This window comes from Heteronotia binoei, chromosome 1 (assembly GCF_032191835.1).
Source record: "Heteronotia binoei isolate CCM8104 ecotype False Entrance Well chromosome 1, APGP_CSIRO_Hbin_v1, whole genome shotgun sequence".
Lineage (NCBI taxonomy): Eukaryota > Metazoa > Chordata > Lepidosauria > Squamata > Gekkonidae > Heteronotia > Heteronotia binoei.
Genome location: NC_083223.1, coordinates 84111833 through 84135215, shown reverse-complemented (window position 1 = coordinate 84135215; position 23383 = coordinate 84111833). Strand labels below are relative to the sequence as shown.

The 23383-nt window shown below is 40.7% G+C and overlaps 1 protein-coding gene across 2 annotated transcripts in view; it reads left to right on the top strand.

Annotated features, from left to right (window-relative positions):
- The window catches only part of LOC132570528 (mitogen-activated protein kinase kinase kinase 7-like), a 37913-nt gene extending 15154 nt beyond the window's left edge, over window positions 1–22759 (top strand). The window contains exons 12-17 of one of the 2 annotated variants that reach the window (XM_060237217.1): window positions 385–465; window positions 6028–6095; window positions 18394–18508; window positions 19849–19910; window positions 20847–20966; window positions 22047–22759. In XM_060237217.1, coding sequence (XP_060093200.1) covers window positions 385–465; window positions 6028–6095; window positions 18394–18508; window positions 19849–19910; window positions 20847–20966 — 446 coding nt within the window. In that variant the 3' untranslated portion in view covers window positions 22047–22759. The remainder of the gene's footprint in view (window positions 1–384; window positions 466–6027; window positions 6096–18393; window positions 18509–19848; window positions 19911–20846; window positions 20967–22046) is intronic. The other variant, XM_060237226.1, reaches the window with a different exon arrangement.
- Window positions 22760–23383: the final 624 nt, after the last annotated feature.

Genomic DNA, 23383 nt, shown 5'->3' with positions numbered 1-23383 from the left:
TGGGAATAAGGCTTTTTGGCGAACAGGCAGACCACAGCATTGGGTATACATCTTGTTAACATGCATATACTAATATACAGTGAAAGCAGGGTTTGTCTCCTCTGTTGCTGTTGTACTTCTTGGTTTATATTTTGGCTTCTAACTGTAACTAATTACGGTATGTTGTGCTGTGTTAACACTGTTGAAACTATTTTTCTGTGTAGCTTTTAACGAATGCTTTACTGTTTTAAGCGTGAATGGAGAGCTCTGCAGTATATTCTGCATGACTTGTTTTGCATGTACTGTGGTTTAACCAAATGAAGTTAAGAAGTGCAGTTCTGAATAATTTCTGCGTTGCTGTTGTAGTTGTTTGCATGTGTATTGTATGTGTGTGTGTTTTTTCAGCCTTTTCCAAACCCAAACGAGGCCATCGTAAAACTGCTTCATTTGGCACCATTCTGGATGTCCCACAGATCATCATACCAGGTATCACAGACCGACTAAGTGGGTCCATGCTGGAATAATGATCAGATGTTTAAATACTTCTTGCTCCTGTTGATGAAATAATTTTGCTATTTGGCATTGGCTTGTTGGAAGAATGAGAAAATGTTTTGTTCCAGATCTCCAGAATCCTAACAAACAGAAGCATCTAGTAAGACTGGCTTCTTTTTCAGTGTAGAAAATACTAGTTCAGTCTTTTCATGTGAAAGTAGCATTGTTGTCTTACTGCAGAAGTTTTTTCCCTAAAGAAAAGCAAGTCTGTGTATGCAGTTTTTACATTTGCTGAGGAAGTTCGTGTATGCAAATACTATTTAAACTAAATATCTAGTTTGCAGATACTAAAAGTTTGATATATTGATTCAGTTACTTCCAACTGTCAAGTCCCTCCAGGTAAAAATATGGTTAGCATAAATGCAACAAAAAAATTTAATATCTAGGTTTTTAACTAGTTCTATGACAGTTGTCAGGATTGACTAAAGAGGAATTATAGCAATGCATCTGACAACTGGATGTTTTAATTAGAATTAAATATTTTGTGATTTTGAAAGGAAATTATTGAACACTTTAAGAGTGCTGTAGTAATAGCGCACATTTTGTAAACTAAACTAACAGCGCAATCCTAAGCAAGTCTACTCAGAATCCTACTGAAGTCTATTCAGTGGGGTTACTCCCAGGAGCATATTGTTAGGCTTGAACAAGTTTATTTAAAATAATATTTACACTACAGATCAAACTGAGAGTAGGGATTTGCAAATACTTAGAGATGCAAAAATTATTTGATCCTATTTCAGATGTGCATAAAGCGCAAGGCAAGTTATCTATTGTACTTGATGTGTTCAAGTCTGTAAAATAAGGCTTTCCCAGGCATAAACAGGCATCTTGCCATAGTTCTCCACTGTTCATGAGAATAAATGAAAGTAGGTTTATCAAGGCTGGGATCTGGGAGTTTGACAGCCCTGTTGGAAGTACAGCATGCTCACTAGGACCTTGGGGGTATTGCTGCTGGGTTAGCCATTGGACTAATGCCCTGGAGAAAGAGACAGACATTTTAACTTCTGGCCTAGCATGGCTAAAAGCTTTTTCTAAGGTGAGGGATTAAAAGGGCTTGGTTTACCAGTCTCAATGTAGTACAATTTATACACTGTAGGAAAACAAGATAGTATCCCTCTTAATATTTCCAATATATACAAGTGCATACAGCAGAGAATTTCATTGTGTTGGCTGTGTTTGTGAGTTTGTACAAAACAATTCCCAGGTCACGTAATGAATAGAGGCTACTCAGATTGTATTACAAAATCATATAGTAATAGAAACTCTGCACTGGTAGTTATTTTAATACTTAACATATTACACTGGGTATCAGTTGTTTTTATATGGTGCACAAATGGTAGTGCATTAATTTCCGTTTAAAATTTTAGAAGTGGGTTAAATATTTATTGGTATTTAGAAGTAACCAGAAGTCATACGAACTCATTTTTTAAGATTATGTCGTAGTTGATGTGTGGTGCAATTAAAAGCGATCTATGGAATAGATAAATCTATAGGAACAAAATTATTATCTTATCATCCAAAGCAGTTCTAATGAAAACCTTTTGGCTAGTAATAATTTCTTGCCAACCTCATCAGATGCATGCTAATAAAATATGAAGTTCTTAGACTTGGGCGGTATTGAGTCATCAGAGTTGAGCACACATTTGAACAGCTGAAGTTCTGCTAAAAAAAGGCCTGTGACCATTTATGGGTTTGGATGATGTTGTAACTCTTAGGCCACAATCCAAATGCCACTTCAGATACTCACAAGTCTTGTGTGAGATCACACCAGAATTTACACTTGTGATTCCTTCCTTTCTCATGAGGTTTTCTTGTTTTGTGTTTATGCCATTTCTGGAATTTTAGGAGCAGTTTTTCTAGCAAGACAGGGATTATTTTTTAAAGTGAAAACTCATAAATTCTGCCTCATGCATGAAATTCCTCACATGGCCTTTTGGCAGTGTTCATGTCTTTACCTTGGAAGTAACCCCTTAGTATAACTGTTTCCACATTCCATTTTAACTGGTTAAAGCGTAGAAAAATAAGAAAGCCATCTCATGTTTCTTCACATAACAAGGGAAGTATTCCTGAGAGCAACAGACTCAGATTCCGTTGCAGGTTTCTATGTGTCTTTAAATTGTTGCTTCAGGCGGTTCTCATGTTATGCCTTTTTTCATGGACTTCTTGGATGATCTAGTGCTTTTATTTTCTGTATATATCTAAAAAGAATGTTAATTAGCAATTTACCACTGTGATAGATTTTATAAGAAGATTTAAGAACCTTTGCCTTTATTCAGTACTACTGCTAGGCTCTGAAGAGTGTCAAGAATAAGATCCTCCATAAGTGACTTCTGATTTTTCTTACCCTTTGGCACAGTTCATAAAAAGTGAGGTAGATCTGATCTCAATAGGATGCTTAGATAGGTCTCATTGATTTCATTGCAGCTTATTCTCTGGCTTCCTTGTGTGACATATTTGTTTTAAATATTTATGGACTCAACAATTTGTGGCTCAAATTGTGTAACAGAAGCTAAAACAAATAAAACCACTAGATCTAAAACCTTGACTAGAAGACAAAATCATCAAATATAAAAACAGACTCTATAAAAACTCCAGACTGATGCCAATCTAAGAACTTCTGAAACCCTTCTAAGAAGCGCCTATGAAACTGTCAGTACTTTTTAGGAGTATATTTCCTGAAAATGCCATGGTTTATGTTAGAAGGCTGCTGAACTCCAGTTTAATTTAATTCTTGTTTTATATTTTTCCGGTGGTGAAGATCTTTGTGTCACATCACATTTTTGAGTCAATGATTTTGATTATTTGCATTTGCCTCTCCTCTGTTTTTACCCAGTATTTCACAATCACTAGAACTTTATGAAAATGTGTACATACTAGTTATCAGTTGTGCAGCAGGATATTCTCCAGTATATAAATACCATGTTTTTCCTTTAAAGCACTTTTTAAAAATATAGTATTTAAAAAAAAAACATTTACAGTGTATACTTCCATGGCCAGATTCCTAGTCATGTATCTATGTTAATACAGGAGCAACAAGTATTTATTCTGCTTCTTTGGCTGCATTTGAGTTGCTTGCTAAATGCCTGCAAGAATGAACAGCACTAAAAATGTGTTAGCCTAACAGCTTGCTTTTGCCTTGTGTTGCTGGTTTGAAGGTTTCTGAATTTAAAAATTTTGATCTCCGCAGTGCTACAGAGCATAACCTTCCTGAATGGGGTGGGGGGAGAAATAATTCATGTTTAGCTCTATCCCACACTGATCGTTTTAACTTTTTAGATGACCATGATATAGTATTTCGGCCATGCATGTGCTGAGTTCTTTAGATTCACAAATGTTGCTAATCTGAAATCAGAATGAGTATTCCAGATATTTTTTGCAAGTTTATTTCAGCTGAGCTAATTTTAGAATAGAACTGTTGAATGAAATGTGTATATAATTGTTATATCAGCCATGGGTAGATCATCTTGAGGGCCTTTCTGAATTGCTAGTCCGGGAGCAAATTCAGCAGTATAGATGTCGCTGTGATTTGAACCACTAAATTATTGCATTCAATGAAAAATCTTGATGATTCACAGATAATGCTGTTTCTTTACAGCTTATGCTGCATATTGCTTTACATGTATTGAGAGCAACTGAAAGATCATTTGTACAGTTCTTCAAGACCATTGTGGGAGATTTTAGGAGCTGAGAACTTGCCTCTCTCAGTTCTTTGTAAATAAATCTTGAATTGCCAGAAATTCTGAATCATGTTGCATGTCAAAATATCAGCCACAAATCTGAGGCTTAGATCCAGAGTAACATGAGGAAAGTTTGCAGAGAGGAACTGAATTGGGACACTTCCCCGCTACTGCTGCAGCCCACTGTGTCCCTGAAAACCTGCCTCCAGCAACAATACTTTGGGAGTCTGGTTGAAGTTTGCAATCAAGCTAAAGAATTCAATATTTTCTCAAATGTTGTTTACTTTTTAAAACTTTAAAGTTGCTTATTTACCTTAAGTACTTTTTAAAACTTAATAAATACATGTATGAGAAACTGGTAAAAATGTCAATGAACACACTACTTCTGATAGCTTAACTCCAGGAAAGATAATGGGTTGGATCCAGCATGATGATTTTTATGGATGCAAAGAGCCCAGCCCCACTTTTTGGTGAGAACCCAAAATGCCCCCTAAAGACTTATTCTTTGGGGGGCCCTGTCTCCTTCAGGAGTAGGATTTCACATGGCATTTTCAGGCTGCAGTGAGTGGGAGAGCTGAGAAGGTCGCACTTTGCATTCATGGAAATACTGTGCTGGATCAAGTCCATGACGTTTATCAAAACAGTGTTCAGAAGAATTGGTTCAAGAAGACCATTCACTCCTTTTACTGCGTAGCTTTTTTCACTTCTACTGCATTGAATATATGAACAAAATAGAATGACTTGATGCTGTAAAAACAGTTGATCACTTTTGCTAAGCCTTGAAAAACTCTAAGCTGAATTTGAGGCATTCAACAAAAGGAAGGTGCAGGGTGCAAACACAGAATGATGAACTGAGGGACTCCGGGAAGTTTATGCATGTGCTTGTCATTGTTGGAGTGCTTGCTGTAAGTGCTACTGCTGGTCTTGGGTTTTATTTTTATTTTTTTAAGCTATGTAATGCAATCTTCAGAGACCAAGAATTCTGAGTATTTTGTCAGCTGTTAATCCTAACTTGTTGGTGTTTCCCCTTGGATAGTTTAGCAGACTTCCCAGAACCAGTATTTTTTTTTTAAAGTCCTTGTAGTGACAGAATACTTTAAGGAATTATACACACCGAACATGTTGTCTTTTGTAGGAAGTTTCTTGATTGACTGACCTGCAACATTTACAGATGTGTGTTTTATTCTTATGTATCTCATCAATGGTTGATCATTTTTAAACTTGAGAGAAAAAATTCTTGTTAGAATGGGACAGATAAGTCTATTTGATCCTCTACAACAAATTAGGAAAATTACTGCTTGAATACTATTTGGGAGCTGGGTTTGCTGTGACAGACAGAGAGGAAAGGCTTTTTAAAAATGGTACTGCTGATTACTAATTTTGTTGATCAGTATAAAGAACAAGAAATTGCTGGATCAGTATAAAGAACAGAGTAGCAGTATCCTATCTTAGCAGCCTTCTCTAGAAATCCCCATAACGTAACCTCCTTGAAATAGATGTCGTCATCAGTGCCAGCCCCCAAGCATTAAGCGCATGTGACAGAAGATGGTGAAGGAAAGTGCAGAAGCTATTCATGGTGTAGGAGTGGTTATTGTATTAGGATACGCTTTCTGTTGACATGCCAGCGTGGGTTTTTTTTTTTTACTTAAAACTTTGCAGCTGTCCCTCTGCTGTCCCCCTCCTGCCCATATACAAACTCTCTTTCTCTCTCTCTCCCTTTCTCTGGATCCGTACAAATTCCAAGCTGTTTCTACAACTGTCGCACCCTTCTTACTTTGTTTGACTGCATTTCAGCATTTTTTTCCCCTTCCCTTGTCAGCGGGCAACGGACAACAGAGGCGCAGATCCATTCAGGACCTTAGCGTTGCTGGAACAGAATCCAACCAGGTAAGAATTTCTCCTTTTTGTAACTCATAAAATGTTCTAAGCAACGTTTTCATCATTAATTGATACTCTTAGCTTTCTAAGTAGATTGCATGATGTACCAACTACTCAAATAGGGTACCATAAAATGTAAAGTGCTTGAACATTCCTAATCCAGATACATGAAATATCTGTGGAAGTGTGATGGGAAATTGAATGTTTTCTTTCATAGCTCTATATTGCATTAGCAAGAAAAATCTCAGCATTGTATCATGATTGTTTGCTGTTTTGCTTTTGCTTTTTTATTATTTTGTCATTTTCATAACCTACAGCCCCTTGCATGCTTATCTGGGAGCAGTTCTAGCTTTATATCAAATATCTGCAGTTCTGGTTTTATTCATTGCTTATTAGATATATCATCCGGTTGATTGCATTGTTTTACATTGTATAACACACGTTGAATGTCAGTGATAAATATCACAAATAATTTACAGATAATGTAAATAAATAAAATTGAGTTTGCTAGAAATTAATTCCAATTGAATATGCATGACAACAGGCTGTAAATTTCATTAACATAACCCTTTTGAAATATTTATTAGATGTCAGTTACACATGCAGTCATGTGGCTGCCAGTATCTAACCTCAAACCAGCCATATGATGATAACCAAAGTTTACCTTAATTTTTTTTTTTGTTTCTTTAGTGGTTAATTACCAGCTTTATTCCTTACTATTAATCTTTTCTGAATCTGACCATTTTTTCAAAAGTTGTGTTTAGGAAATATAGCTGCGAAGATACATAGACTCTCATTTGCAATTATCGATATGTTCACTTCACTATCTAAAGTGGTATTTTTCAGAAGTACAGATACATAAAAGACATAACATCAGCATTCAGATTATGGTTGCTAGGTGAAATGTTGCAAGGAGAAAAACTATGCTCCTTAATTTTGTCTCTCTGTAAAATAATTTGGATATCACTGACTTTTGCCTCAAAATTCTACTTGTTAGCATAAAATAAACTTTTAATTGGCAGATCTTTTTAAAAAGAAAATGAGTGTATGTCTAATGTCAGATACTGAATAGTAGCACCCAAGTACATGTGCTTGGAGGCTCTTTTTCCTGAGTGTGACCTTTGGAACCAACATTTTGTAGTACTGCTTTTGAATCAGATCAGCAAAGACTAGAGAATTAAATCAAATGCTTTCCTTTGTCCTTCAGGTAATTCTTACATTCTAATTTTGGGGAGGTAAGAGTTAACTCCTCCCAATACTAAGAGGCTGATTCCTTAACTCTTTCAGCAACAAAGTGTAAAGCATAGTAATTGCTGTAGAGGCAAGAATCAAAGAGGAACAAACATAACTCCACAGAGTCCTTAGCAACTCTGTTGCCACCCACCAGTCACACATGCTGCTTATTACCAGGAGTGGAAGGCACCAATCAACATGCAACAGTAGCTCAGCTATCACAGATTCATTCCTACAAACACAGTCCATAAACAGGTTTCCAGGAAAAGCCCACTGGGTATCAAAATGTCCTTTAGACCAATGCACAGGAGAATAGCAACTGACATCTGCATTCGTTCTGTAGCTCTGTTCAGATAATTCTTCAAACCTTCTGGCAATCCAAGCGCAGCCTGCAAACAGTTTCATTGAAGGGAAATATTTTGATTGGGACTTAACAAGGAAGGAAGACTGAAGACAGTCCACCATCTCCATAGCCCTAGTGATTTTAAAGGTTAAAAGTAAAACTTATAGGAAACAAACCCCACTTTGGTGCCACAAGAGTCCATAGAATGATGTGCACAAGTAAGTTTGTGTTTTCTGCCATGAGATGTTTTGAAGAAGAGGGTTAAGAAAGACTGATCCCTGGGTCAGATGAGTCAATATCATGAACTGGATATTGGTTTGCTGGGAAGCACCAGTGTAATGGAAAAAGAGGTATGAATTTAGATCCAACCTATGGAAGATGGATATATCTCCAAGGCAAATCCTACAGTTTGGGTGTTCTGGCAACAGTAAATTTAGATGGAAAGGGAAAGGCAGCAGTAGAAGAATCTTAAACTGTCTACTTCACCTATTCCACAAAGCAGGGCTTTACATATAGAAAGAAAAGGAATGGACTGTACATTTGGTAGTATTTCAGAAGTCCGGCCAGTAACATACCATATTCCTATATGGTATAAATCTATATTAAAGAGTGCATTACTGCACAGTATAAAATCCACAAGATCGGCATAGGCATATTACCCCGTGTTCAGTTCTTTGTTTAGTCTCTGGTTGCAGGCCTTCAGGAAAAGAAGCTGGGAAGAACAAGACATGTGCAGTGCAGTAGTCAACCAGAGTGGCTGGCACATGGCCTCATTCATGTAGTTGATGTATGCATCAATCCATCTTAACATGTGGATTGCACAGCAGTTTTCAGTCAAGTTCTGACTTTTGCTGTCTCAATCTGACTTCCTTCTACTATGGTGAGCTGGCTTCAGTCTGACCTTGGAGCCAGGGTATAAACAAGAAACTTGCTGAAATAGGGTTCTCTATGACCTGTTTATTGGAGCTGGGATTAAACAAGGCCTCTGCAATAGGAGCTGGACTGGCAAATGCTCCTTTCCAATGCCAAGTTAATTTGCCTACCTGTTTATTTGGATTTTGTGTCTTCAGTTCTGTTTTCCTAAAGTACATCTTTATCCTATCTTACAGTTCTGGCTTTATGTAAATTGTTCTCCTTAGCTCATTTTAACACACTCCATTTAGCAAAGCTAAATGGTAGATTTCAGGGAATCCCACATGAGCAGAGGTTATGTCCCTGTGGAGTTCAGGTTGTTGAACCCGTTACACATGTATGTAATGTATGCAGAGCAATCATGTTAGGTCTGCTTATGGCTACCTATCCAGCCCATTCTGTGAATTCTCATCTATTTAAACCTCCTTTTGATGTCTGACAAGAGGACTTTAGAAACAGCGGCAAAATTCATCTCATGGGCACTAAAACATTGTGACCAATTCTTGAAACTATCCTGACTGAGTGAGGTTCAGAGGAGTGATCAGTTTTTGATAGTGGACATTAATATTTAATTTTCAAAATGTACTAGTTTCATCCTTTTTATGATGTCAGCTTCTGAATTTGAAACATGCCCATCTATTTATTGTATTTTGCTGAATGGCTGTATTGGGCCTACCCTGAGTAAACCCAACAAGCCATTCTGCTTTATGGACAATTTTACTGAGAATAAACTAGAAGTTGTGTTTGTGTGTGTGTGTGTTAAGTGCTATTAAGTTGCTTCTGACTTATGGTGACCTTATGCATTAATAACCTCCAAGATGTGCTATCATAATAGACTTGCTCAGGTCTTGCAAATGGAGGGCTGCAGCTTCCTTGATTGAGTCAGTCCATCTCATGTTGGGTCTTCCTCTTTTCAAGCTGCCTTCAACTTTTCATAGTATTGTCTTTTCCAGTCTTCTCATAATATGACCAAAGTGTATGATAGCCTCAGTTTAGTCATTTTAGTTTCCCAGGAGAGTTCAAGTTTACTTTGATCTAGAACCCAGATTTGTCTTTTTGGCAGTCCACAGTATCCATAAAACTCCCCTGCAGCACCACATTTCAAATGAATCACCTTTCTCTGTCAGCTTTCATCATTGCCCAACTTTCACACTCCTACATAGTAATGGGAAACATTATGGCATGAATTACCTTGATCTTGGTCACTAGTGACACATCCTTACACTAAAGAATCTTTTCTAGCTCCTTCATGGCTGCCTTCCCCAGTCTCAAATCTTCTGGTTTCTTGGTTGATGTCTCCCTTTTGGCTGATGATGGAGCCAAGGATTAGAGAATTTTGAACAATTTCAGGGTCTTCATTGTCCACCTTAAAGTTGCGTAATTCCCCAGTAGTCATTGTATTTGTCATCTTGATATTCAGGTATAGTCTTGCTTTTGTGCTTTCTGCTTTAACCTTCATCGTTTCAGGCCTTCACTATTTTCTGCCAGTAATATGGCATCATCTGCATTTCTCAAATTGTTAATGTTCCTTCCACCAGTTTTCACGCCACTTTCACCTAAATCCAGCTTTCCTTATGATAAGTTCTCCATACAGATTGAAGAGATAGGGAGATAAAATACACCCTTGCCTGAACCTTGCCAACTGGAAACCATTATGTTTCTCTATATTTTGTCCTAACAGAAGGCTCTTAATCCAGAGTACAGGTTGTGCATCAAAACAATCAGATGTTGTGGCACACCCATTTATTTTAAAACCAACCATAACTTTCCATGATCCTCAAAGTCAAAAGCTTTGCTGTAATCTATGAAATGCAAGCTGATTTTCTTCTGAAATTCTCTTGTATGCTCCAGTAACTAATGTAAATTTGCCATATGATCTCTAGTGCCTATTCCTTTTCAAAATCCAGTTTGAAACTACATAGCCTCCTTCATAACACCTATCCATGCCTGTCAATTTAGCTGATTGCTATTTTGGGTTATTTTTCCAGAAAAACTCTTTGTTTCCTCACATCTTTCCTTCAGAAGGGCAACAGTGTTCCGTTTATCATTCCACTATTGACCTGGGTGAGTGCTAAGGAAAACTGTGACTTATTAGTGACCTAGTAGCAAAGTATGCAGATTCTCAGCACTGTTTGTGTGTTTGATAGAAAACCCATTGCCCCCTTTCCATCTGAAGAGATCTCAAGGAGACAGCAAATACATTATAGTGGTTATAATGTTGAACTAGGACTAGAGAGACTCAGAGTCAAATCCCCACTTGGCTCTGGAACTCATAGCATGCCTAGAACTGGTCTGCCTAACCTACCTCAGAGGTTTATTTGGATGATGCTGAAAGGGGGAGAACTATGTAAGCTGCCTGAGCTGGAGGAGGAAAGATAAATCTGGATGGATGGCATAAGTAATTGGGGAAGGGTAGTTGAGAATTAGTTGAAAATTATGCACACTACTGCAGTATCTATTGTGGAAAGAATTGTGACCATATAGGGGTGTCTTTAACAGGTATAAAAATTAACATACATAGCTTTGCCATTTTCATGCTTGAAGTGTCACACATGTAGATATACCTATCTATATTGCACTTTAAAAAAAGGTGTAGGGGCATAGGTGGGCAACACCATCTACCGCATAGGAAGAACTGGTTTCCAAGTGGTTATTGTGGTTGTTGTAGACCAGGGGTGTCAAACTGATTTGTTTTGAGGGCTGGATCTGGCATAAATGAGACCTTGTTAAGCCGAGCCATGTCGGGACGGGCTGGGTGTGTACCTATTTAAGATTAGGTAGGAGAGTTATAAACTTCATAAAGAACACAGACAAACACAGATTTTTTTTAAAAAAACCCTTAAAATAAAACGTTTAAAACGTTAGCCCTCATTGGTCTTAAAGGTGTTTTCTTTGTATCTCTTTCATGGGATTCAGGGAGCTGGGCAAAGGAAGCTCTGGGTTCTTCCCAGGGGACCAGGAAGAGGAGGAGCTTCAGCCATAGAAGGAAAACAGGCTTGGCTCAGTAACTCTGCTGTGCAATTGAGAGAGCCTGGCGAAGCAAGCTCTTCCTCCCCAAGGGAGGAGCCTCAGCCAATGGAGAAAATAGAGACTTTGCTCTGTAGCTCCTGTGTGATTGAGCAAGCCTTGCAAAGCAAGCTGTTTTGGAGAAGGAAGCAAGAGAGAGGAGAAGGAAGCAGATGACAGCCAGTTGCTTGGGGCCTGATTCAGCCCCTGGGCTGCATGTTTGACACCCTGTAGACCCTATTTGAGATCTCCATGACACAAAGAGAACAGTTCTACCTTTGTGAGTATCTCCACTTGATTGTCCATTCTTTTGGATGGACATGGGGATAGTGATTTAATTGGTAGCAGTAGCAATAGTCAGTGCTCAGTGAAAAAGGTTCTTTTCCAGACTGCCCTGAGTACTTTTCTTGTTAATCCATTGTCATCCATACACTCACCTGGCACTCCCTCTCCATATCTACAGTGGAGCATTCACCAGTACTAATGCATTCAGTGCAGGAAGTGCAGTGGAATGCTGTGTGAAGTTCCGTGTGTTTGAAGTTTACCCACAAAGATGATAGTACTCCCCACAGAATTTAATGGAAGATGGTGGACTCTCCTTTGGAGGTTTTTAAACAGAGGCTATATGACCATCTGACAGCAATACTGATTCTGTGAACTTAGGCAGATCATAAGAAGGAGGGTAGGAAGGGTTGCATGATTGTGCAGGGGGTTGGACTAGATGACCCAAGGCCCCTCCCAACTCTATGATTCTGTAATCTAGATGTAAACAGGGCATGCATCACAATGACCAGATCTTTTCGGCCTAGAGAAGTCAGCAGCTGGCTAACCAGTAAAAGCCGATAAACAGCACTTCTGGCCACAGCTGCCATCTACTTATTCAGCAGTAGGACCAGATGCAAAGCCACCCGCAGACCTCTTTCTTCAAGGGAAGTGTAATACCATCCAGAATGGTTGACACCTTAAATTCCAAGTAAGACCTCCCACTCATCAGTAGCACTTCCATCTTGTTAGGATTAAGCTTAGTTTATTAGCTCACATCCATTACAAAACTGTCTCTAGGTACCTGTTCAGGGTTTCTAAAGGTACCTGTTCAGGGTTTCTAAAGCACAAGATATACCTTATGCCATCTGCATATTGATGATAGCCCAGCCCTAATGTCATGATGGCCTTGACCAGCACTTTCATGTGGATGTTAAAGAGCATAGTGTAATCACAGGCTAAGGGGCTGAGCAGCCTCCCAGTACCAACTTTTGAAACCTACTTTCCAGATGGGACCAAAACCACTGCAAACCATGCCTCCCAACCCCAACCTGGAAAGGTGGTCCAGAAGGATGCCTTGATTGATTGTATGGAAAGCCATTGAGAGGGCAAGGAGAATCAACAGTCACACTCCTGTCCATTTCCAGCAGGGCAGGGCCAGATTAAACCCTGTGGAGGCCCCTAGGCAGTCGAAATCTTGGGGGCCCCCTCACAAATTATCTCCAAATTGGAGCACCCGCCCAACTGCCTGCACCTCCTTCTGCAGCTGGCAGGAAAAGGAAGGAAAGGTCTCCTGTGCAAGCACCAGTAGTTTCCAACTCTGGGGTGACGTTGCTTTCACAACGTTTTCACGGCAGACTTTTTATGGAGTGGTTTGCCATTGCCTTCCCCAGTCATCTACACTTTCCTCCCAGCAAGCTGAGTACTCATTTTACGGACCTCAGAAGGATGGAAGGCTGAGTCAACCTCAAGCCGGCAACCTGAAAACCCAGCTTCTGCCAGGGATCAAACTCAGGTCATGAGCAGAGCATAGGATTGCAGTACTGCAGCTTTAACACTGCACCATGGGGCTCCTGTGTCAGCTGGCAGGAACTGGTGGCTAAAAAGGCATTCCCCTATTTTCGCACCGCCGATCTCCCCAAGCTCTTCCCACCCCATTCCTGCCTCCCCTGGTCTCTCCGCAGCCCCGTTTTCGCCACTGCCGCTCTCCCCGGCCTGTTCCCTGCCTCCCCAATTCTCCCTGCTGCCCCATTTTCCCCACTGCTACTCTCCCCAGGCTCTTCCCTGCTTCTCCCCCGGTCTCCCCACAGCCCCATTTTCTCCGCTGCCGCTCTCCCCGGGTTCTTCCCTGCTTCCCCTTCTCTCTCCGTGGCCCCATTTTCACTGCTGCTGCTCCCCCCAGGCTCTTCCCACCCTCAAGAGCGTAAGAGCAAGTGAGCTGGGGCCAGGCAGTTGGCCGCTGGAAAAAGTAACCAAGCCTCCACACACCCCCACCCAAAATTTTATGTCCTGGGCCCCCCCACCCAGAAATTTCTGGCTACGGGGAAACAATGGGGAGGGGTCCGGTGAAGAGGGAAGCAGACTAAGCGACAGGGAGAGTGGATGGATGAAGGGGAAAGCTATGGGGAGGAAGCGAGGCACGTAAACTGAGGGAAAGGGGCCAACGGAGGAAGAGGCAAACTAGCCGCAGGGGGAAACTGGGGTGGGGGGAAAGCTGGCCCAGGGCCCATAGAGGCATGGGGGCCCATAAGCAAGTGCCTTATTTGCCTAATTGTTAATCCAGCCCTGCAGCAGGATGACCAGGATTGTTTCAGGCCTAAAACCAGATTGAAAAGGATCTAAACAATTGGCTTAATACAAAAAAGCTTGAAGTTGTCCAGCTACCATCCATTTCTTGCTTAAGAATGGGATATTTGAGACTGGTCAATAGTTTTTGCAATCTCCTAGGTCCAGGATTGGCTTCTTTAGAAGTGGATGCCTATTTCACACTTAAGGCAACTATTCCCCCCCCCCACATACCCACACAAAGGCCTCACCTACCTCTCAAACCCAGTAAACTACCCATACACACACTTGAAGCCTGGAAGGGCAAAAGTCACACAAGGAAGTGGTAAGCTTAAAACCTCCAAGGATCCTGACTATATCCACAGTCTGTTCAGTTGTTTGAGATACTCCTCAACTTATTCAGTCTCAGCAACCTGTTCCCAGCTGACGCCATCATTGCTAATATAGAATTCAAGTTGGAATGGATGTGAAAGGTTTTATCTGCAAAGTGCTGAGTGAAATGGTCACAGCAAGCTACCGAGTAGTCTACCTCCTCTTGCAGGCTAGATTCAACAGTGCCATTTCCATACACTGTACAGGCACAATGCTGTGCCTGGAGTAAGGCTTCTGACTGTATGTATATCAATCTAGTGTATTTTGTCCCATCTTCCTCCAAGGTGCTCTGGATGGTGTACATGGTTCTTCACCTTCAAACAATATAGGGACAGGGAAGAGTAAGGCCATCTGATTCAATGGATAGCTTTTCTTTGCATTAGTGATAAACCACCTTCATTTTTCCAGGGGACTGCACGCAGTCATAAACCTGTATACTTACAGCCAAGTCGGCTAAATTTGAGGATATTTAATCTGTGAGTGTAGCTGTGAACAGGCAAGACAGATTTTTCTACAAACATGAATAGCCTAGGTTTGCAGGAAAATGTGGAGATATATAGATACACACACACACACACACACATGCTTGCATGCATACATACATACAAACACACACATTGGAGGGGGTTTAAAAAACCTAAAATGATAAAGCACCTGTAGCTTCAAGCAGTGGATTCCTTCAGAGGCTGTTGCTAGGCAACTTCAGTATTCCATGCTTTGTTCTGTCAGTAAAAGGCAGGGCAAGGGTGCAGGGTCCTCTCCAGGCCTATTTTGTCCTTTGAGGGAGGATTTTTTGGGGCCATGGCCAGGCCAGGTAGGGTTTCCAGCTCTAGGTTGGGAATTTTGTGGTGGAGTCCGAGGAGGGCAGGATTTGGGGAAGGGAGAGGCCTCAGCCAGATGTTATACCATAGCCAGATTCAAAAAGGCCTCTGACCACCTGGAAGAGTGTCATATCCCAAACATAGTTTAGTACCATCCTTCTTCTACAGGGGACAGATCTGTGTTGTCTGGAGTTCAGTTGCAATTCTGGGAAAATTCCAGGTTCCACCTGGGGGTTGGTAAATCCAGGCTTGGCAACAGCTAGGGTTGCCAACTTCCCAGGGGCATAGAGATCAACTGGAATTATAACTGCTTTCTAGATGACAGAAATCCATTTATCTTAAGAACATTGCTGCTCTGGAGCATTATACCCTGCTGAGGTTGCTTCCCTTCCCAAACCGCCCCCCCCTCCGCCCCAATACACATGGCTCTACCCCAAATCTGGAATTTCCCAACCTGGAACTCACTACACTAAGGTAGGAAACTGATTGCTACAGTTGGGAGATCCACTATGATTCCAGGATCCATTGCGATTCTTCAGGTCCTACCTGAGGGTTGGCAACCCTCGAAAGACAGGAGGAAGAAAGAAAAGAGGAGATGCTCTGGGGGCTTTCAGGAAAGGGAAAAAAGAAATGGTAGGAGTAAATGAGATGCTTCCAACAAATCCCTGCAGGCACCCACTTGTAAGCCAAAATGCCCTCAAAATGAGGATGGGGAATTGTCAGGTGGGCACCTGGCTTAATCAGGATCTTTTACCTGTGTATACAGGATTCCACATCCAGAAATTAATGCTTAAAATATTAGGGACTCTAAGTAAAACAATTAAAATTTATTCCAGAAAATATAGGCTTACATACAAGATAAAATACTCATAAAATCATTCCTACAGTCCTAAGAAAAATAGAGAGAGAGATAGAGACAACACATGGATAGACAAACAGGGTAATAATTACCTATCGTAGTCTTCAAGGAAGGCTCCAATGGCGACGAAAGAGGACAGGGAAAATGGGACCCTCAACTGGCCAAGATCGGGGATGGATCTAGACAGCGGAGATAGGGTACGGCTAGATTCACACCTGAGTTGAGGTGCGTCAGAGGTTAAATAGACTACCTTGGACCCTCAGAAGATGGGAGGTATGGGGGAGGAAAAAGGGGAGGCTCTGCAATGACCATAAGGGCCAGACTTCTGCAGTAGCCAATAGCAGGTTAATTGGTGGCACCTAATTGGGTGCCCAATGAACAAGCTTGGGCCTGGGTTACCTGATTGGCTGAACAGGTAACCATGGGTCAAGGGGGAGGCTCCAGACTGACACTTGGGGAGAGGAATGGGAGAAATTACTGGGTGGAGGGGTGCTTAAGATTATTATACTTATCTAAAAAGGCGACAATAGATGGCCAAATTACTACCTAGGTAACACCTGGTTTGCTCTGGTTGAAGATGGTCTTCTTCTTCAGTGTTCTTCTTGCCACCAGTCTTTGTCCTGGGTTCTGTTGGACAAATGCTTTGGTGGTTCGGCAGGGTCCACACCTGGATAAGCTTGATGGCTCCATGGGTGGGTAACATCTGTTGCGTACGTGTGCTTCCCATTGTGCTAAAATGGAGTCTTGGCACTGCTGGAAGATAGCAGGTATTAGCCTCCCAAAGTGGATTGTATGGTCAAGGCTGAAAACCGCATGGCCTGGATAGCTCCTAACAGCGCACTTTCTTCCACTCCAAGACAGAGATGGCGTTCGCCCGAAGCGACTGAAAACCATCCATTCTCCTTGCTGGCGCTCTTCCAGAGACATGGAGCGCTGCTTTAGCGTTGTGGCTGTTAGTACTCATAAGTCCTTTCCAGTCTGGTAGGCAAACCCACGTCCTTCTGGCAGATGTGTGAGAGCTCTGTCTCCAGGCACTCTGGCAACCAGACGGGTGACTACGGTGTTCTGGAAATTAGGGGCATTTCCTTACACACTTGTCAGTGTATAATCTGGATACACTCTTTTAGTCTATAAAAAGGAACTGTGGGATGTAGAGAGCAGGTCTGCAAGTCTTTCTCTGTAGTATTGCTCCACATTTTTCACCTTTACCTTGTTGTACATGTATTACCATGTACAACATATTTTACAAATCTCATGGTATTAGACTTTGGAATGTCAGTTTTGTTACAAAGCAAGTACTTGGAGTAAAGGTTCCATGCAAAAGATGCTTTGTAAAATATTTTAATCTAGAATAGTAAGCAGTGTGTACATGACAGATAGGAGTCTATCCATTTTTCAACATAAGGAAGAAGTCAGAAATCTCTCATTAGTCATTATGCTTTGGGCAGCAGGGGCTGGAATAGCAGAGGAAGCATCCCAATCTGTAGTGCCACACTAGCAGCTGTGCATGTGCATTTTACTCTGATTTATTTTGTGATGTCATAATTTTGTTTCAAGCACACAATTGTTTTGTAATATGAAATTATCTGTGCAGGTTTCTTTGATGTTGATCTTACTTTTTTTCCTGTGTTATATCTGAAGCAATGCTGGTCTGGAACTGTAGGAACCTAGACTGATTTCTGATAGATTTTTGCCACTGCAGACAATATAAATCTACTAAAGTGGGGCTTTTTTTAGCGGGAATGCACAGGAACGCAGTTCCAGCTGGCGTGGCATCAGGGGGTGTGGCCTAATGAGTTTCTGCTGGACTTTTTCTACAAAAAAAAAGCCCTGTACTAAAGTAACAATTTTTACCAAAGTTCTGCTTTCATGATTCAATACAGACTTAAGAACATCTCCCAGTTGACATTCCTGCTGTATCATTTGAAAATCACCACGTTAACTTCAAGCCCACAAGAAAAATGGTCGTGATCAAACTAGACTGTCACTTCAGTCAGATTGTTAAAAGCAGCTGGTACCGTTGCTTGATTTCAAACAATTTGAGATAATGTTAATTTCAAACATTTGGGAGTAACAACTTTTATAGAATAGTTAATAGTAAATGACTATAGCAGAACAATTTAAAAAGTGCTCAAAAATATTTTCCTGTTTGGGGGTGGGGAGATAGCTGTGGCATCATCCAAATAACAGCTGGTTTAAAATGTTTTCTTACAGGAAAGCAGAAACAGCAGTAGATCATCTAGTCCTAGTGTGAGAATGATCACTACCTCGGGACCAACCTCTGAAAAGCCAGCTCGTAGTCTTCCATGGACACCTGATGACTCTGCAGGTAAGTTCTTGCGGTTGCTGGGGGTTTTCATCAATAATTTGATGGTTTATGTTAAGCAGGTATGTGTAACTCGAAAGTTAAAAAGTTTAAAACTCCAGTGCCTCTTGCTTGCTTGCCTGCCCAACCTCCAGAACATGATCCAGCATCAGGAGCAGCTGGAGGAGGAACTCGTCACGCTCGGACCTCCCTCTCTTACTGCTGTGGAAGGCAAACAAATATCAGCAGCCGCATCAGGAGCTCTATTGCTTTCTCTCCCTCCTTCGAGTCCATAATAAAATGGGCACACAGTGGTGGGGGATGGCAGTCACCTTTACCTTGTTGTACATGTATTACCATGTACAACATATTTTACAAATCTCATGGTATTAGACTTTGGAATGTCAGTTTTGTTACAAAGCAAGTACTTGGAGTAAAGGTTCCATGCAAAAGATGCTTTGTAAAATATTTTAATCTAGAATAGTAAGCAGTGTGTACATGACAGATAGGATGGATATCTTTGTACGACCTTAAGACTTAAAGGGGCAAGACTTCTCACTGAAACAATTGCTGATATCGACCTAGAGCAGAGGGTAGAATTTATGAGACTACCAGTGCAATATGAAAAAGTTACTTAAGTTTTATAGGTAGAAACTGACCAGAATGAAGTCCAGTCCACTCCATGGGCCTTCCTATGTTTTTTCATACAACAGTAACCCACCCTAGGAGTCTGTCCTTGTATACAGTGTTCTGTAATAATAAGATAATATTTTGTAAATAGGTTTGGAAAATTAGACATTGAAACAGACTAACCTGGGGGAACAACTTACACCGGTAGCACACAGGTTATTGTCATAGGCCAACAAATATTGTTTTGCTTAATTCATTAGAGGTTAATATCCTTCTGCCTGACTCCATAGAGTTTTTGGGATAGCATAGAATAACAATACAACACAATATCAAGTTAGTTGTTAACCATCTTAAAAGTTATTTCTTTAAAAAGCAAATCAGCATTTTGGCTATTTCAGATATTAAAATTCAATTCAGACATCTACTGGAATAAAAATACAGAGACCCTTCACACAATGAACCTGACTTGGTTACATTTCCAGTACTTAGCTGTTCTGTGTGGTTGATCAGTGATAAACTGCTTTATTGCATGACCAGTTGATGTAGGCCATTAGGTTTTTCCATGTATATACAGGAAGAAGTAAGCAAATGCCACACAAAACTTAATCATCTCAAAGTATCCTTTACAACCTCTTAATGAAATCATTGTTAAAGTGGGCTCTTGCAAAGATTCAGCATGTTTAAGATCACTTTGAATAGTTGAAGCTCAGACTATATGTGTATTTTCATAACAGATACGAATGGGTCTGATAACTCCATCCCAATGGCATATCTTACATTAGACCACCAGTTGCAGGTAAACCACTGTGTATTTTATTTATATGCTATGCTATTTTGGCCATTTCTTTGAAGGGAGCTATTGGTTTGTTATACTTGCCTCTTTTTATGACTGTGTTTGAGGATCAGCAGTACTGCAGTACTGTGGTCTGAACCCTCTGCTCACGACCTGAGTTTGATTCCAGCGGAAGCTGGATTCAGGTAGCCGGCCCAAGGTTGACTCAGCCTTCCATCCTTCCGAGGTCAGTAAAATGAGTACCCAGACTGGGGAGGGCAATGGCAAACCACCCCGTAAAAAGTCTGCCGTGAAAATGTTGTGAAAGGGACATCACCCCAGAGTCGGAAACGACTGGTGCTTGCACAGGGGACCTTTCCTTTTTTTTTCCTTGAGGGGGGGAAAGATGCTTGGTTGACCCTGTTTGATGTAAGGACAAGATGTAGAAACTGTAGTCCCCAATATTTATATCTGATTCTATTAATCTGATGCTATGATTAGCAGTTCTGATACAGCAGCTTAGACAATCAAGTGGTAGTTCATCTGGATGTCTTCAGAAGTGCATCTTATTTGGGGGCCCTTGTTTAGCACCGATGAAATAGCCAACTACCAATGCCTTTGCTTTAATACTCCTGTGGCCTGGGGGAGTCAAGATGCCCATCCTGAAACACTTCGCTCAGGAATGAAGGGTCCTTATTGCTGTTTGTTTGCCAGCATATAGTTGTTCTGCAGATTATTTTTATTTATACATCTCAATATACTATGAGTGAAATTCATTCTTTGTGACAAAGATTTTCTTTTAGCAAGACAGGCAAATGTTGGTATGATATCATGGTTTTCCAGGGCATAGGATAATCAGTTTTGGAAAACTGATATAAAACCACTTCAGGCAAAATTTGACAACCTGCATGCTTGAAATATCCCATTATTTGTTTCTAACGTGTCTGATATTATTTTCAGCCTCTAGCACCATGCCCAAACTCAAAAGAATCTATGGCTGTGTTTGAACAACATTGTAAAATGGCACAAGAGTACATGAAAGTTCAGACAGAAATTGCACTGCTGTTGCAAAGAAAGTAAGTAAAATGTGTTCTCATAAGTGGGGGTAGCCTTATGACTGGTATAATCTTTGTCCAGTAAAGCTTGACATACAGCTGTAACTTCATGAAGAAGTGATTGCCCTTCTGGAGTCCATGATGACTGATTAATATCAGTGTATCTAATCTCAACATGGCCCCATCTGTGGATACTTAGATTGGGGCCATGGACAGAAGGCAGAGCTTTCTACAAATCTGAGAAAAGCCTCAGGTTTGCAGAAGAATATGAAATCTCATGAATAGAAATTGCAGGTTAAAACCCCACAAAATGAAGAAAGCAGTGCCTATACCTTTCAGAAACAAATGCCTTCAGTAGCCAATACTAAGCAACCACAATAGTACTGCCAGCCTTCAAGCTTTGGTTTCCATCAAGAAAAGGTGCAGAGCGAAGGGGCAGAGCCTGTTTTAGCTTTTGAGAGAGGACCAAGCTGCAGCAAATCACCTGTCAACTTGCATGACTCACCCAGTCCTAGCTGCTCACTGTTGTTTAATAGCAGCTTAAAAGCCATTGTGGTGAGTGGTTAGAGTTTCTGACTAGGATCAGAGAGACTCTGCTGTAGAAGCTCACTGGGTGACTTTGAACCAGTCACATATTCTAAGCATAACCTACCCTATAGGATGGTTGTGAAAATTAAATGGAGGAGAGGATAGTGTAAACTGCTTTGAGTTCCTATTGTGGAGAAAGGCGAGATATCAATTATATATCAGCTATAACAAGTATAGTTGAAGATGGGAGACAAATAAAAGGTGAAGTCATTGATACGGAAGGAAAGAAGGAAGCTGAGAAGAGTGGGGCTATGGGGACTTCCATAAGGAGAGAAAGAGTAGATAATTGTGGGGGATAGAGATAAGAATATGGATCTGCCAGCTAGAAGGTCACTATTCATTGGCTGCTATGATCCCCTAGTCAGTGCAAGGTTTCCTGATGTTCTCTTCATGTCTTGCTGAAGCATGGTGCATTACATTAATGAGTAATTATTAAAAGATTGCTTCTAGCTGTTTGTCAGATATGTAAATCATGGAATTTTCTAATTCTAATTTCAACCATTTTTGTTTCAGGCAGGAACTAATAGCGGAACTGGACCAGGATGAAAAAGACCAGCAAAACACATCACGTCTGGTGCAAGAACATAAAAAGCTTTTAGATGAGAACAAAAGCCTTTCCACGTACTACCAGCAATGCAAAAAACAATTAGAAGTCATCCGAAATCAGCAACAAAAACGTCAAGGGACATCATGATTCAGTGGGACTTCAAATTGGCAATGATGCACAGAAAACTTTTTTCTTTTTTTAAAAATATCCTATAATACGACAATTCCTGAGTGTTTCCTTATTGGTGTGGGCTGAATGTGTACTTATCTGCTGCTCTTCCAGCATCAGTTCAATATCCTTTTTATTTGGTTGAACATTGAGTTGTTTGAGAAGGGTGAAAGCAGAAACCTGAATGATCAGCAGCACTAAATATAAAGCAAAACGCAATGAACTCTGGCTGTTTGCATGCCCTTGTGTGATGGCTAGCCTTAAAAAAGTGACTTAAGTCGCTGCTACATTGTAAGATCCTTTGGTGTTAATGCAATAAGAGCAATGTAGAAATCTTCCAGTTTTTTAGAAAGTTCTTGTTTGTTTTTCTTCTATGTCAGGCCATTGGCAAGATTTGGTCGGGAGGGAGGGGAATTCCACAAGCAAGAAGTGATCATGTCTGAACAACATTTCCCCTTTTGAATAGATTCTTCTTCCACATCGAAATAAATGGAAATCTAAGCTGATTTACTTCATTTATATCCCACCTTTCTTCCCAATGGGGACTCAAGGTGCCTTACGTACTTCTCCATTTTCTCCCTCAAAACAACCCTGTGAGGTATGTTAGGTCCAAGGTCACCCAGCAGGGTTCCGAACCTCACTTTCCCAAATCCTAGTCTGACACTAACTACTACACCATGCTGGCTCTGTGCTATTATGTTGGATAATTTTGTGCATGGACTAAAATTCTTGTAACTTCGTATTCCTTCTTTTTAAAAAAAACCCTGCATTTTTTTCATTTTGAGGTGCAAGGAAATGGGGATAATATGGTAAACATTTATTCAGGTCATGTGAGCAGACTGGCCCTAAAGATTGATGAAGCAATTAGGGCTCTTACATACAAGAGATTGTTTTTAAAAATGGCCTCTCTGTGTCTTACAGTTCCCACCATGTAACACAGATATATTCTTTGAAATCTCATGGCATTAAAGGAGAGAGAATATAGCTCCAGACACTTTTCTCCCCAGTCCTGCTGTACACCTATCCAGTCTCAGTTGCTGTAGCAACCAGCATTTTAGGTGTATAGTACAGCATATGCAGGAGGGAGTAGAGAATAGCTGCTGGTAGAAAGACCCTTTCTCTGTTCTCTCCCACTGTAA